The sequence below is a fragment of the Acipenser ruthenus genome, chromosome 4 (assembly GCF_902713425.1).
Source record: "Acipenser ruthenus chromosome 4, fAciRut3.2 maternal haplotype, whole genome shotgun sequence".
Taxonomy (NCBI): domain Eukaryota; kingdom Metazoa; phylum Chordata; class Actinopteri; order Acipenseriformes; family Acipenseridae; genus Acipenser; species Acipenser ruthenus.
The window spans coordinates 103606744-103623258 of record NC_081192.1 but is presented as its reverse complement, the minus strand read 5'-3'; the positions used below and the strand labels follow the sequence as shown (position 1 = coordinate 103623258).

At 43.1% G+C, this 16515-nt stretch overlaps 1 protein-coding gene across 2 annotated transcripts in view; it reads right to left on the bottom strand.

Annotated features, from left to right (window-relative positions):
• The window catches only part of LOC117400308 (receptor-type tyrosine-protein phosphatase N2-like), a 277116-nt gene that overhangs the window by 194373 nt on the left and 66228 nt on the right, over window positions 1–16515 (bottom strand). For both annotated transcript variants that reach the window (XM_034000071.3, XM_059023311.1), the window contains exon 3: window positions 11588–11701. In XM_034000071.3, the coding sequence (XP_033855962.1) occupies window positions 11588–11701 (114 nt within the window). The remainder of the gene's footprint in view (window positions 1–11587; window positions 11702–16515) is intronic.

Below are 16515 nucleotides of genomic sequence, written 5' to 3'. Positions count from 1 at the left end.
CCCCTCCTCTTCACGGCCAGCAGTTCCCCTCCGTGGGGCTCTGACCACATGATCTCCGGCCGCGAAAGTGCGGCTGGGGGAGCTGGTCTCCTGACCTCCCCCCTCCTCTTCACGGCCAGCAGTTCCCCTCCGTGGGGCTCTGACCACATGATCTCCGGCCGCGAAAGTGCGGCTGGGGGAGCTGGTCTCCTGACCTCCCCCCCTTTCTTCATGGCCGGCAGCTCCCCTCCGTGGGGCTCCGACCACAGTGTAGTGACCCCAGGCGAAGCAGGATCCCTGGCGACCCCAGGCGACTGCAGCGGCAGCGGATCCTCGGGAGGTGAACTCGGGAGGGGAGCCCCTGGCCATGGAGGCGGCAGCGGGAGCTCCACTTCTCCCTCGTTCTCTGTAGCTGGTGGCTCTCCAGGTGATGCGGAGCAACAGGCAGCCCCAGGCGATGCGAAGCAGGCATCCCTGGGTGGTGCGAGGCAGGGCAGGAGCAGTCCTTCCCATGACAGTGGATGTGGAACCAGCAGGTATTCACCCTCTGCTGGTGGAGGTGGGAGGGGAAAGCAGTCCTCCCACGGCGGCTGAGACGGAACCAGCAGGTATTCACCCTCTGCTGGTGGAGCTGGGAGGGGCAAGCAGTCCTCCCACGGCGGCTGAGGCGGAACCAGCAGGTATTCATCCTCTGCTGGTGGAGGTGGGAGGGGCAAGCAGTCCTCCCACGACGGTTGAGGCAGAACCAGCAGGCATTCATCCTCTGCTGGTGGAGGTGGGAGGGGCAAGCAGTCCTCCCACGACGGTGGAGGCGGAACCAGCAGGCATTCACCCTCTGCTGGTGGAGGTGGGAGGGGCAAGCAGTCCTCCCACGGCGGTTGAGGCAGAACCAGCAGGCATTCACCCTCTGCTGGTGGAGGTGGGAGGGGCAAGCAGTCCTCCCACGACGGTGGAGGCGGAACCAGCAGGCATTCACCCTCTGCTGGTGGAGGTGGGAGGGGCAAGCAGTCCTCCCACGACGGTGGAGGCGGCGGAGGCAGAGGCAGCTCTTGCTGCTCTGCTCCTGGTGATGGTGGAGACAGAAGCAGCTCCTGCTGCTCTGCTCCTGGTGGTGGTGGAGACAGAGGCAGCTCCTGCTGCTCTGCTCCTGGTGGTGGTGGAGGCAGAGGCGATGGGGCGGATGCTGGCCACTCAGAGGGAGGCTGTGGCGGTGCTGGCTCCCTCTGCTGTGGCGGCTGGGCTGGTGTGTGCCGTGCTCCCTTCAGCAGCATAAATAGAGGCTGCTGGGGAACACCAGCATCCTGCCCTTCTCCCCCCCAGAAAAATTCAGGGGGTTGAGCCTGTAACTCCTCCCCTTCTGGCTCTTGGGACTGCAGCTTGGGTCCTAGGGCTGTGGAAGCCCCGACTTCCCTCTCTTCGGGCCGTGGACACACCGACTCCTCCCTTTTGGGCTGTGGACGCACCGACTCCTCCCTTTTGGGCTGTGGATGCACCGACTCCCCCCTCTTGGGCTTAGGACGTTCGGGCTCCTCCCACTCAGGCGCAGGACGTTCGGGCTCCTCCCACTCAGGCGCAGGACGTTCGGGCTCCTCCCACTCAGGCGCAGGACGTGCGGGCTTCTTTGCCTTCTTAGCACCGCCCCTCCTTCCCTTCTTCGGGACCAGCAGTTCCACCTCCTGCCATGGAGGGGGTTGGTCGGGTGCTTTGTGCCCGACCTTGCCGACGGCAAAGCACCACTCCTCCCCTTTGAGGCAGGTGAGGCAGGTTTCCTGATCCACCTGCGGCGATGGTATGGCCTTCAGGTGGATCCACTCCTCCGCAGTCTCCACCTCACCTCGATCAAAGGCCTGCACAAAGAGGGGGTCTTCATATGGGCACACCTCAGGGAGGTGCCCATACTCCAGGCAGGCGAGGCACCATGTAGCCCCTCCTTCCTTCAACTCCCTCTGATGCGCATGCCACCTCTCCATATAGGCGTCCACTTCATCCATTTTTTTTTTTTTTTTTTTTTTTTTTCAAACACAAAAAACACTATTTGAAAAAACGAACACGAAAAAAACTTCCTTTGCTGTTCCTGGTCCGGCTGTTGGAGGCGTTGTTTGTCCCACGCAGGACACCATATGTGGCAGTCTGGCTCGCAGTGGTGATGTGGATGACGTCACGGACCAGGAAGTAACTCAAACCAAAACAGTGGATGGGCGGTTGAAGCTGAGTGCTGGTGCACTCAGCGTATTTAATAAACAAAACAAAAACAAAAGATTTAACAAAACACCAAACAAAAGGGCACGAGGGCCGAACGAATAAACAAACAAGTAAGTTTCGTGCTGGATACTCCAGCACGTTTTAGCAATTGTTTTCTTCCTCTCTCTCTCCCGTTCTCCACTCTCGAACACTCCACACCCCGAGTGCAGAGTGCTGCTGGTTTATATACTCTGGCCGAGGGATTTAACTAGTTGGTAATTATCTTATTATCCCCCGGCCAGAGTCTGCACGCGTTTGGTAAGGATGCATGACTGTCAGCTAGTTAAATAATCAGTAGCTGATCAGCCATGCATCCTCACGAGGTTTTTAAATATAACAATAAAAGACGCGGCGCTTTTACCCGCGCCGCAAACAAAAATACAAATAATAATAAATAGGGGCGGGACACTCCGCCACAGTCCTCTTGTCAAGAAAAAAGACAGACAAGACACACTACTTGGTTCTGTTTAAATGTTACCAAAATCCATCACTGCTATATGCATTTTTTACATTTGTGTAGCACAGTCCTGTTTGTTTATGAAGCACAACACATTTTGTATGGTTTAAGTATGTAAAGACAGGACAGGTACCTCCATGTATTTGAAGATTTTGATCTCATTAGCTGACTATCTGGGGTAGATGTACTAAATGCTTTAACGTGCGGCATACTGCATGTCCACACACGTGTGAGGAGGACGCATGCAATTTCATCATGAAGCAAGTGGCAGTTATTAACGACACAAGATGCTTTGAAAGTAATTTTCCAAATGAATGGTTTCACGAGTCTCTCCTGAAAATGAGACAAGGATAAAAATGAGATGCTAATGCTTCTGTCAGAGACGAGAGCCAGATAACTGTCAATCAATGGAAAGAAGGGAGACAACTTTGAGAAGAGCTTCACATTAGCTGATGTTCCGAAACACACATGCAGCACAAACATGATTTAAAGAAAAGTCTGGCGAACACATTGTTCAAGCAGATGTACGAATATTAAACACTGCTACTCTTCTGACAGTATTTTTAAATCAGAGCACTTCTGATGTGACCTTGCTGGCCTGAATTCAGTTTTGTGTTCTCTTTGTGTTTGATAAGCTTCAGCATTGTGTTAAGAGGGACAGCAGCTACAGCAGTCCCTGCATGTATATAAACGAATGCTGAAAATCAGCAAAATAATAACTGGAACAAAGTCCAAGGCTGTCCATTAAATACAATGCTTTTGCCATTCCTGTAGTACCTTATGTAATCATACCTTGTTGCCAACAACACAAAGCAGCCTCAATGGGTGAAAGAAAATGATGTTCTGTATGATGAGAAGTGGTTTCTGAAGAATTCTCTTCTGCCAAACTAATACTTAAAAAGCCCAGACTGAAAGTAAATTTATAATGTTCCCTCTGCATGTGTTTGTTTGAAAGTATCCCTGCTAAGAAAAATGGCTATTTACTTTTACCTTGACCTAAATAGCTTGGCTGCTTTAAAAGCTACTTGCTGAGTATACTTCACACAATAAAGCCTTTCTAATCTAAAAGGGCAGTAGAAAGGTTGTTTTTAAGCCTTTGCCTCAAATGAGGGCTGCAGCATGCTCCATCTTGTCAACCTTTTAGCATCACATGATCCCATTTCAAAAAAGGTACAACAGTATAAAAGAAAGGAGCAGTTCAATTATTGTTCATGGCAGTTTCTTATTAATTCTATACCATTACAGTGGTTTGTATCCTCTCTGCAAATATTATAGGCCTTGCTTCAAAATACTCCCCATGATGAGTGGCTCAATGTCTCAATGTTACAATAAGAATGCCCCCACCCAGTTTCCCTCCTGCCACCACTCCAGTGTAACATCCCCTCTACGCATTACTTGAGTACACCTTTCACAGACCACTCAAAACCCTTGTTGTTATTCCATTTCGGATTCTCTCTCAGATGCCCTCCTCCAAAATCAATTGCTGTGAAAGCCGAAGCTGGAGATTATGCTGCCTGTGTTCCGGCACATCTTTACTCCGAGTTAATCTACTCGTCATTAGCTTCCCATTCCTCAGACAATCAAATTCAGAATCATGACGTTAATGTTGCTCCTGGCTGTGAGCCCTGTTCAGTATGTGTGTGTCTGGGTGTAAATGAGTCCTTTCATAATGTTAATGCACTATGCCGCGGGAACACTTTCAACAAGGCAAGCCAACAGTGCCTGTAAAAAAAACACACACCATATAACCCAATAAGCTGACCTTGGACAAAAATACTGAAAAATAACTCAGTATTACCTGTTGTTGCTAAGTCAGCAATATTCATGTTCCTGCACTTTTTAATGAAATGTACATTATGTTGGGTAACTTAAATTCATGAACCAAAACATAAGGAGGCAGTGTGGTCCAGTGGTTAAAGTCCAGAAGGTCACCGGTTCAACTCCCACCTCTGCCACTGACTGACTCACTATGTGACCCTGAGCAAGTCACTTCATCTCCTTGTGCTCCATCCTGCGGATGAGATGTTAAATCAATGTCCTATTTTAAGTGACTCTGCATATAATGCACAGTTCATAGCCTACCTCTGTAAAGCACTTTATGATGGTGATCCACTATGAAAGGTGCTATATAAAGATTATTATTATTATTATTATTATTATATAGTGTAAAATATATGTACTGACACCAAATCAAATATGCAGTGAAAGCACAGTGACATCAACTACCTGTGGTAACATGTTGGAGTCTTTTCCTACTTTGGCCATCCAGAGATGCACTAAGGGCTTGTGGAAGAGAGGGCTCATCTCCATTCAGAGGTGCACTAAGAGCTTGTGGAAGAGAGGGCTCATCTCCATCCAGAGGTGCTAAGGGCTTGTGGAAGAGAGGGCTTATCTCCATCCAGAGGTGTACTACGAGCTTGTGGAAGAGTGGGCTCATCTCCATCCAGAGGTGCACTAAGGGCTTGTGGAAGAGAGGGCTCATCTCCATTCAGAGGTGCACTAATAGCTTGTGGAAGAGAGGGCTCATCTCCATCCAGAGGTGCTAAGGGCTTGTGGAAGAGAGGGCTTATCTCCATCCAGAGGTGTACTACGAGCTTGAGGAAGAGAGGGCTCATCTCCATCCAGAGGTGCACTAAGGGCTTGTGGAAGAGAGGGCTCATCTCCATCCAGAGGTGCACTAAGGGCGTGTGGAAGAGAGGGTTCATCTCCATCCAGAGGGCTACTACGAGCTTGTGGAAGAGAGGGCTCATCTCCATCCAGAGGTGCACTAAGGGCTTGTGGAAGAGAGGGCTCATCTCCATCCAGAGCTGCACTAAGAGCTTGTGGAAGATTGGGCTCATCTCCATCCAGAGGTGCACTAAGGGCTTGTGGAAGAGAGGGCTCATCTCCATCCAGAGGTGCACTAAGGGCTTGTGGAAGAGAGGGCTCATCTCCATCCAGAGGTACACTAAGGGCTTGTGGAAGAGAGGGCTCATCTCCATCCAGAGGTGCACTAAGGGCTTGTGGAAGAGAGGGCTCATCTCCATCCAGAGGTACACTAAGGGCTTGTGGAAGAGAGGGCTCATCTCCATCCAGAGGTGCACTAAGGGCTTGTGGAAGAGAGGGCTCATCTCCATTCAGAGGTGCACTAAGAGCTTGTGGAAGAGAGGGCTCATCTCCATCCAGAGGTGCTAAGGGCTTGTGGAAGAGAGGGCTTATCTCCATCCAGAGGTGTACTACGAGCTTGTGGAAGAGAGGGCTCATCTCCATCCAGAGGTGCACTAAGGGCTTGTGGAAGAGAGGGCTCATCTCCATCCAGAGGTGCACTAAGGGCGTGTGGAAGAGAGGGTTCATCTCCATCCAGAGGGGTACTACGAGCTTGTGGAAGAGAGGGCTCATCTCCATCCAGAGGTGCACTAAGAGCTTGTGGAAGATTGGGCTCATCTCCATCCAGAGGTGCACTAAGGGCTTGTGGAAGAGAGGGCTCATCTCCATCCAGAGGTGCACTAAGGGCTTGTGGAAGAGAGGGCTCATCTCCATCCAGAGGTACACTAAGGGCTTGTGGAAGAGAGGGCTCATCTCCATCCAGAGGTGCACTAAGAGCTTGTGGAAGAGAGCTCTCTAGTGATACTGAACCTGTATTTGTGGCCACTGTGTACTCTGACGGGTGTCCATTTGACTAGGTCCTTTATTTTGATTTAAACTGAATTCTCTGTCAATTTATCAGTGCTTATTAAAAAATAAAAAATGTGAAAATCAGTGTAAAAAAGAAAAGAAAAATTATGCACTTTCTCTTTAGCATTTCACATGGGATAATTTTTATAAAACATTGGAATTACTCTTAAAACATTGTTTAAAAAATAAATAAAAATAACTAAAAGGTCCTAGTGTACAAATGATCACTATAAATATGCATTTTTGATACAGAGATGATGAAACATCACCCATGAAACACTTTGTTTTAGGCATTAGGCTTCGGTAGCTACTGTATACAATTGAAGGGGTCCAGGGCATACAGAACTGGTTAGTAATCTTCTGCACAGTTACAGTAGTTCTTCTGTAGCAAACAATGGTTATACGCTCCCATTTTCTAAACCTCATCTTGTTCTGTTCATTAGCATGTCACAGACTGATAGTCAGTGCTACTTAACTACACTATCTCCAAAAGAGCTTTTATTACGCCTGCGCTGGCTTCTCTGGGCATTAATAACAGTCTTAGTCCCACAGCTATTTTAATGTATCTTAAAACAACAGTTATTTAAAATGCCCAAAGGGGTAGTATTTTTATTTGAAATCACTACTATAAAGGTCGAGCCCACTCTGATTGCAAATAGTAAATAACACAGGCATCCTATGTTAGGAATAGATTTAAGCTGTTTAGTAATTGCCACAGTACTGACAGCCCCTTTAGGCTAATATCATCAAGCAGCTAATGCAATAACAGACAATAAAACCCCCATTTAAAGTGGCAGTGGGGTGAAGAAGGATGTTGTCAATATAGAAATATATTTATAGAAGGTTAAGTCTATTGAATGAGCTGAATTCAAAGGTCACTTCAATGAAAACACATCAATATGTATTACTTGTATTACTTTGTGTTACAAACACTGATAATGATGACGTAGAGTAAGGCTGACTACCTGTAAATCGTTGGTCATGTTGCTAATTAAAGCATACCATACAGCTATGTTTTCTCTTGCAGATCCTGGTAATGACTTGTAGAAATTGTTGAGATGTTTGCCTCCTAGTGCCGGTCACTATACATTGGAACGGAAAAGGCATTTCCCTTGTGTCTAATTGGGTCTGAGGTCTAGCTTGAGAACCTCATTAAAATCTCTGCTGGTCATATTTCTCATTCCAATTGGGATGTGGTTACAACACTGTTTCTGATTTGTCAATACCAACTTCTCATTTAATCTCACTGAACAGCCAGTATGTTTTGTTTTGGAGATTGTTCTACAAGACAACCTAATGTAGTGACTGCCCTCTGGTGGGATATTGCGATACTGCAATAGAAATAACAGCTGATCTTTTGTACGTTTGAATCCTTAAATTAACCTTTCAAGCTGTTTGCGTTTGTGGTAACATCAACATCAACTAGATAGGTCCAGTACAACAATATGGTAATGACATAGGATTAAGTTTTATTGGACCTGGGGGAAAAAAAATCTCACACATGATCTGACCCAGAAAAAAACAAAAAAACATCACCAGGTTCCTATCAAAATACAAAAGAAGCATACTGAAAATTCTCTTTTTGTGTTGTTTAGTGTTAAACTTCAAGCAATATAAATGGGATATGCAACAGGACAACTTGAACAGGATTATGTGGAGTAGACTTCAATGATCTCAATACAGACACCCTAATAACTCTTATAATTGTGTCTAAGGACAGAAACAGGAACAAAAAAAAAATTGCCATCTGGAACAATTGGCACAGAAGCAGAACAGGCATACCTACCGGTCTCACGGTGGTCTCACGGTGTGGTCTGACCTGCCTATAGTGTCACTGGTACTGAGTGTCCCCATTGTAGGTACAGATAATTCATTCATGCTGATCTGAAGAATATCCCAGAGCTGACAATCACCAGCTATGACAAGCTCAAAGCTCTTTCTTCAAAGAGCGACTTAATCACAACTTACAGCACCATACACACTTCACATTTAAATGATGCCCACCATTCATACTGGTTGATAATTGATAGTAAAAATAGCTTCTAGGGGCGTCCCTGAGGCACAACAGCGTGATGTGTAGGGTGAGTCATACAGTCGGGGGAGCACAGGTTCACCTGATGTACCAAATACTAACTTAAACCAATAAAATCAGACCATACACAGTAATGAAGAAAAATAACCTGGAAGAGTGTAACAATATCGGCATTCGCAGATTAGAAACTCCAGCTAACCAAAGAGGCTCTGCAATGTATCCCATTACAAACGTTATTATCCTATTTAAACACGCTAATTAGATGACATGCACTTATTTACTATGCAGAATATCCATCCTAATGTGATTATGTACACTACAGTGACTTATTTTAAAAATCAGTGCTAATGTCTTGTAAATGTATGATGATTATTTTTCTGGCTTATCACATTTTTATTTCAGCTCAGCAGCTGCTAGAGAGCTCAGTACTTTCCATTGCGGCAGAAACGGGTCCAAAGCCAGCTTGTCTCTGAGTCAAAAAAACACATGTTGACTGGACTCCAAAAACAGGGTTTCTAAAATAAAAATAGCTGGTGCTTTCAAACGTGCTTACAGCCAAGTCACTAGAAATTGTGTACAAAGCAGCAGCTGGCTTCAACCACCCGGGGTGTGGTGATATTGGCCTTATTGCACTTATAAAACGGGGTAACTCACTAAATTGAAAAAAAAAAGTCATTTTTTATTAAATATCCTTCTGCCTAAAACTGAACTAAGAAAAAATAGTTCCATATAACTTAAAAAAAGAAGAAAAAAATTCATTATTTAAAAAAAAAAGCTATTTGTAGATGTTGAATTGAATATTGCCATTGAAAGTGCAGTTTTTCTGTATTTGATTTGTTATACTTCTTGTAATTCTTGGTTTGTTCATTACAATTCAAAGTAAAATATTGCTGCCCATTTTCATCATGACAGCACAAATGAGTCTGCCTTTGAATCACGCAGACCCTTCCTCACAAGACCTGCAACAGTAGCAGGTGAGAGTGCTGTGTGTGTTTTTAAATCGTTCTTTGTTATCCAGGGCAGTAACAGGAGGTATCCCTACCAGATTTGTGTATCGCTTCACGGTGGTGAGAAAGATGTTATTTGTATGGAACACCCGGTTACTTATCAAACTGACTTTGCAATTTACAGCTTGGCAACGTGGAGAACTACTGGCCAGTGTTAAGAAACAATTTAAAACAATGCAGGGCACATCAGACGAGATGATATACCATCGTACCTGGACACATTTAAAAGGTACGGCAGGAATTGTCGAGATGCATTTATAAATATTCTGCATCAGACCACACAGCAGCGCAGGGGGGTGGACCAGTGACAGCAGGCAGACCAACCAGAGGAAAAAAAGTTTCTTTTAAGAGTGACCCAAATCTTTTGTAAAAAGCTGAAAGTTTAAGATATAACTATGTATTTTCAAAATGGGATATGGAAACGCTGTATTTTAGGGAGAAGGATCAGAATGGTGAGTTTTGAATTGATTTGAATACTTACTTTTGCTTTTTTTCACTACTTTAACATTGGTGTCTGATTCAGACTCATTCAATATCTCATGTACGCTTCGGCTTCCCAAAAGGTAAACATTTACCGGCATATACATCTCGTCAGTCATGTTTATTGCGATAAATTTCAATATATCTGCCGTTTTCAAAATTCTAGTGGTGTATGGATATCCACCAGTGATTTCCTCCTTTTTGAAAAGAAGTGCTGACACATGGTGATGTGCTGTAATAGCAAAACCCCCATGTGACCTGTTTTAACCAACCAGGATAGAGTATTTAAAATACCCATTTTATAAACTGTAATAATCTAAGCAATCTCCCACCCAATATACATAAGAGAACATTTTGCATTTAGGGATTTAGGGCAATTAATACAACAATTACCGATGCTAATAGGGTACAAATCAGCTGTTTATGTATGCCTCATGCTCCATTGACAGTGTCACCGAAGCCCTACATCCTCGCTGTTTATTCTCTGCAAGGTTATTTGCAAACATAAAAGCTTGATTTTGAAGCACATTTGTAATGCAGAGGGTCACAGCTGACTTGCAGTAGAGTGGGCTTGACAGCTCCGTGCACAGGCTGCATGTCATCTACCAAAATGAAAATCTGTATGGCATTTCGATGTGCCAATACTTAAGCTTATCAAGCCACAATCAAAACCGTCCCTGTCAAACCCACTGACACTGGTGATTATTCAGTTCAGTTCTAGTGTCACTATTGACAACAATAGCATTCACTCAGGAAACTCATGAGATTGATTCTTTACTAAATCATAGACTAGACAACACGACTACATTACACATATTTTACACTACATTCTTTGGCCTATGACTTCGCCTTTCGAAGTACTGTCCATAAATTAGCTTGCAGATAAGTGAGAGGCTGACCGTAGGGAAGTCATGGCCTGGGGGGCAGGATAGCTGCCCTCCCCGTTCGACGAAGAAAAAATCAGGTGGAGGCTGGGGAGGAGGAGGTAAACTCTGGCGCACAGCACGGACATAATGGATTGAGGCAAGATATAAATCCTTTCCTTGCCAAATAAGATACTAGCAATTCGATTGACAATTTAATCAATATTGGAAGCGCCTAAAATATGCTTGATGTTTACGTGATTTGATTTAAGGTAAAAGTGTTCCCTTCCAGAACCATCACTTTGCTTAATTAACTCCATCGCTGATTACTAAGTATAGCCTTCTCATGAATCACCTCCTCGATGTAAATATACAACCCTGTGATGAATTTTAAGGCGTGACACTTGACTTCGCTGGCTACAGTGCTGCGTGTGCTGTGTTTGAGCTTCACCAAAGGATTTTAGTTGACCTTTTACCTGTGCTAGTTAACACTTGACCTATTTGTAAGTTGTACCAGTTTAGTTATGTAGACTATGGTTTATAGGCTGTGACCGTCAAGCTCATTCTGTCCTGCAGCTGTCAAAGATACACCTAAAGATGAAAGGCAAATGCTTCCAATAGGACTGGCATTGGTAATTACATGTATGAACCAACACATAATATCCTATTGCTTTATTATTGGGTTTGTATGAAGTACAGTAAGCATATAAAGTATGCATGACCAATAAATTAACATTAGGATGTCCCAGATTTGTGCTACATACTGCAATCAGGGCCTGTGAAACCAGCATAAGGAGTGCCCCAATGTCCCAGCCCATGCTGAGCAGGTCATTCTGACATGAAAGGCTTCTGTAAATGGCAGTTTGCACTGTACCTCTGTGAGACAGCTTGTGCAGGAGGCTCCTGAGGCTCTGCAGAACAGGAGGTGAAACTTCGTATCTGTATACGTCTATCACCGGAACCCGCTGGCACCTGCCAAACAACCGGTCTGCAAGGAGAAACAGAGACAACAGTGTCAACGAAAGTGAAGAATGGCAAGCTCTTATCTAACAATGTCTTCAAGCTCTGATACTGCCCCATACAATATCTAACAATGTCTTCTGTAAGGGTTAAATGATGTTAACATTACATTCACCAGTGTTAAAAAGATTAAAAGCAGTTAACCAATGCATCAAAGGGATATTAAACATAAACCAAAACATACTTTATTTTTATTACAACAATCTTGATGCCACATCCATTTCTTGAAAACCCTGAATGGTTTAGAAACTAGCAGTTGCTGTTTTCTTGACAGTATAATATTGGTATTAAGATAAGCATTAGACCATCAATGGAGGGACTTTATCTGAAGCTGCTAATCTCCTCTATCTGCAGGCCCAAGCTCCACTCAATATGTGTTGCCTAGCAACACAGACAGCTCTCGTTATCAGCTTCATTATATTTCAGTGGGTATACAAGAAAGGAAAGCTGGGATATTCAGGGTCACAGTACTTATAGAGGGGGAATGGCACAAAGGGACATCTTTCAGCACTCATTTCATTTATCTGTGCAGCATTCTGAGAGCCGAACATACATCACATGGTCTTTGACTTGAATTACTGTAGAAAGGAAATTGTTTAAATATATTTCTACAAATAAAGGAACTATAAAGGAACAAATAAAGGAACTAAAAACTATTTTTGATTATATTGTAATGTTTTATTTTGGGCACTTTGTCACAATGAGTTGAATTAAGTAGGACTGAGCAAAATGGGTCCATCTTTCCCCTTTTATTTCTTGAAATTCCCATTAGTCCACCCCTCTCTTAACCATTCTGAGAAAGGCTGTAATTGGCAGCTTCTGGATCACAGTCGGACGCAGGTGCTTAGATTTCAATCTCAGCCAAATTAACAGATTCAAACTACATTAAATGAAAAAAGCTGCTTTTAACCCTTTCAGTCCTGGAGGGACCTCATGACCCTGACTTATCTGAAGTATGCTGCTCTTAAAGCACCGACGGGGCTTTCCCAAAATATATGTAAAAAAAAAAAAAAAGGTTTCGTCCTGTTCTCATGTATACTCAATAAAGTAGTTCCTGTTTTAATTATATAACTTAATTTCACATTCTTCAGCTCAACAAAAATAATTCAATCAATCGATCAATCTTTATTTTATATAGCGCCTTTCATAGTGGATCACCATCACAGGGCGCTTTACAAGATGAGGAACAACAAGAAAATCCATAATACATTAAATACAGAGAAATGCATAATACATGATAGTAGCATAATACATGAAATAGTAGCAGCAACACAGCAGCTAATAGCAGATATCAGGCTTAAAGAACATGGAAAGCAACAGAGAACAGATGGGTCTTGAGAGTTGATTTAAAGCGAGCGACGGTGGGAACATCACGCACCAAAGCTGGGAGAGAGTTCCATAGAGTCGAAGCCATGAAGCTAAAAGTGCGTTCTCCAAGTGTGGTGCACTTTTGCTTGAGGTTTTTAACCCTTTCAGGACAGAAAGGGTTAAAATGAATTTGATGTAAATTCACTAGGAAAAAAATGTGCCATCGTCACACTCCAAGAACAAACACACTATAAATACACTCACAGAACTTTTTTTTTTTTTTTTTTTAAAGCTGCACAATACCACAATAATAGATTAACCTCATCTAAACCATTTTATTTTTAATGACCACCAAATAAAAGGATCCCATGAGAAATGCCTGTTATCTCCGTTTGCGCTACAGTTCAGCACTCTGTTGTTTGTCCTAATTGCAGATGGCGTCATCACTTGTAAAAGGCTGTATGACAGATGGTGGCATGAAAAAGCATAGAGAAAGGAGTACAACGTTTATGCAGTCGTATTTTACAGTAAATTTGATACGCCCCTGTGTGCATTTCTGTGTTGTATGTTGCGTGTGGTGTGTTAATGTTGGTGTATAGATATGGCTGCATGGGATATAAATGGGTGTGTGCAGCACGAGTTATTTAAAATGTATAATTGTATTTAAGCATGAGGATTGCACTTTACTTTACATGCATTTAAGGTATTTAATATGTGAGCACGGGGTTGCACTTAATTAATTCACGTGCTGGGATTCAAGTGAATAATGCATTAGTAATTGAATCCTGGCACAACCGTATATACAGATGCACGTTTCACTCACTCGGGGTTGTGTGTTTGTGAGTGGAGAACGGGTGTGGAGAGGAGGCAAAAATTAAAAAGAAATAACAATTGCTATTGTGCGCTGGAAGCACCAGTGCGGTACTTGTTTGTCTGTTCGTCCACTTTGTTTGTCTGTCTATTTACTTTGGCCAACGCGCCGTTTTGTTTATTCAGTCGTGTTTTCTGTTTTGTACAACCTTTTTATTTGCAATAAACCGGCGCAAGCAAGCGCCTTTATCATTTCACCGTCCTGTGTGTGTTTCCTTTCCTGGGTCTGACGTAATCACTCAGCCAGCCTTGTCACAGGACTACATTCTTGTGTGTTAGTATTCATTTCATTACACATTTTAATGATTTTATTTTTCTCCTCGGAACCTGTCAACAGGTGAAATTCATCATATCACAGTACATGCTGCCAAATAGAATATCTATGGTGTGCTCATTATTTTACTGCATCTCAGAAAACAAGATATTTTCTTTTGATTTGTTTCATTTGCTGAAAGGCGCTTCTCATGCAATTGCAGTCTACAGTACCTCCGCACTTCATACAGCCGCTCCAATAAGACTGTTTACACTTGACCCATATGAAGAGGAAAAATGATTTCAAAACTACACTATAGCCCTGAAATCATTTACTTGTGCTTCATTTTGAATGCATGTTTAATGAAACGTCATGTGCTGAATTCCTAAAACACTAGTGTATTCTGAAACATACCAGCACTCTAATCCCAATGTGAAAAAGGCCCCCTGCACAGCACTGTGAAGATCTCCCTTTTCTTATGACCGCCATAAAACAATCCAGTAGCCAGTTTCCTACATGAAGACTTGCGAGTTGTGTACACTCAGTACAGCAATTAGCTCTTTGAGAAACACACACTAACCCTCAATGGCAAGCATCATTAGTGCAAAAGGTGTCAAACTAGATCTTCTCTCAAAATGCCTATTGGACACAGAGCTTCATTGACTATCGTACAGAAATGTATTGGTATCATTTCAGATTATTGCATTATTTTTTTGCCTTACTACCGGTAAATGAAATAAGGCATACCTTATCATTTCAATATATATGGAAATAGGGCCCAATATTTCTGGTGCTAATAAAAGGCAAATGACTTAATGTATGGCCTTGGTTAGTATTCCTAGCATTTGTATGGTATATGTTTCACATCCAGCAAACTTTAGAGCCCGCAGCTCAGCAGATTGTGATTGTGGTGTTCCTGGTTTAGATATCACTCAGTCTACACAGTACATTTAAACTGCACAGCATAGAAATACAGCTAGCAATGTGTTTGACAGCATCTGATTTTAGAGATTAGACAAATGTTTCATTCTGGGTCTTCAAGGGTCTTATGAATGGTACTGGCATCATGCTGTGCTTTTCTGGAAGGTTGGCGCGAAGAGCCTATCCTATCCTAGCAACTCAGGATTTTCTTTTTATAGTTTCACTTTTGTGATAAAGTTTGCACCCCGACTGAAACGGAATACTGCACTGTCCTGCCCAGCTGGGGAAAGCTGCTTTGCATGCACAGCAAGCTGTGGATAATAAATGTCACGATTCAGCTAATCATTTACACAAAACTGGTAAACAGAAGAAACGCTCCGTAAGAAGCAATCAATCATGATGCTGAGCGGGTCGGTGGAGCACTAGCGCGCCCAGCGGATTTTGTTAACAAATGCATTGCACTCTAACAGAGTAAGGGCTACAATTGATACGAACATCTGGGATAAATCTTAGGTCTCCATCTCATTAAAGGTTGCAACATGTGACAGATTGTATTCCAGTGAATGCGAGTACTCCAAATCCATTACCTGAATAATCTGTTGACATGCAAGTGGAGTCCAACCATTAATCTGTGATCATGTAGACCTAATTATTAAACCCATTTGCTTACTGTCTCTATTTAAATCAAGTACTTCAGATTGAAACTGAGAAGGAAACACGATTATCGTGCATTCCTTCAAAAAAGTGAAATAGAGGTGAGTGGTACCTTTATTAATATGTAAACCATTTTAATTTTGCGCTCAAATGAATTCATACTGCGTTTACATGTTTTAAATGTGAACTCATTCATAAAGTGTTAATAATGTAGAGATTGCAGAGTGGTCAGTCTCCTCTGACCTTCTGGGTGGGACAGGGTGTCACAAGGTATTGTGCTGTCTTGACGTCGCCCGAAGTGTGTGTGTGTGTGCGTGGGAGGGTTTGACTGTTGCACATTAATAAAGAGTACCCCACGTCCATGGCATAGAGTAAAGTGCTTTCTATCTCAGAAATGTCATTCATTTTGCATATTTGTGCGCTCTATAGATAACACTCCAGTGCAATGCCAGGTCTTGTGGGTAAATAGATTATCTTTTTTTTTTTTTTTTTTTACATCTCAGGTTGCATTATAATTGGAGTTGAGCAGAATAAAGCGTTTCCCTTCTCAAGCACAGCAAAAACAGAATGAACACACGGTATATTCCTGTGAAGTTATCTCTTGTGAAACCCTTTAGTGTTTACCTGATTTATTGTACTTAAGCTTTCAGCCTTCAGAACATTCGCTAATGAGGAATATATGTGCTTCCTGCAATAAGATTCTCATCAGTACTGTAGCTGGTATTATTTACAGTACTGCTGGATACACTTTGGCTCCATTGTTTCTGTGGAACATG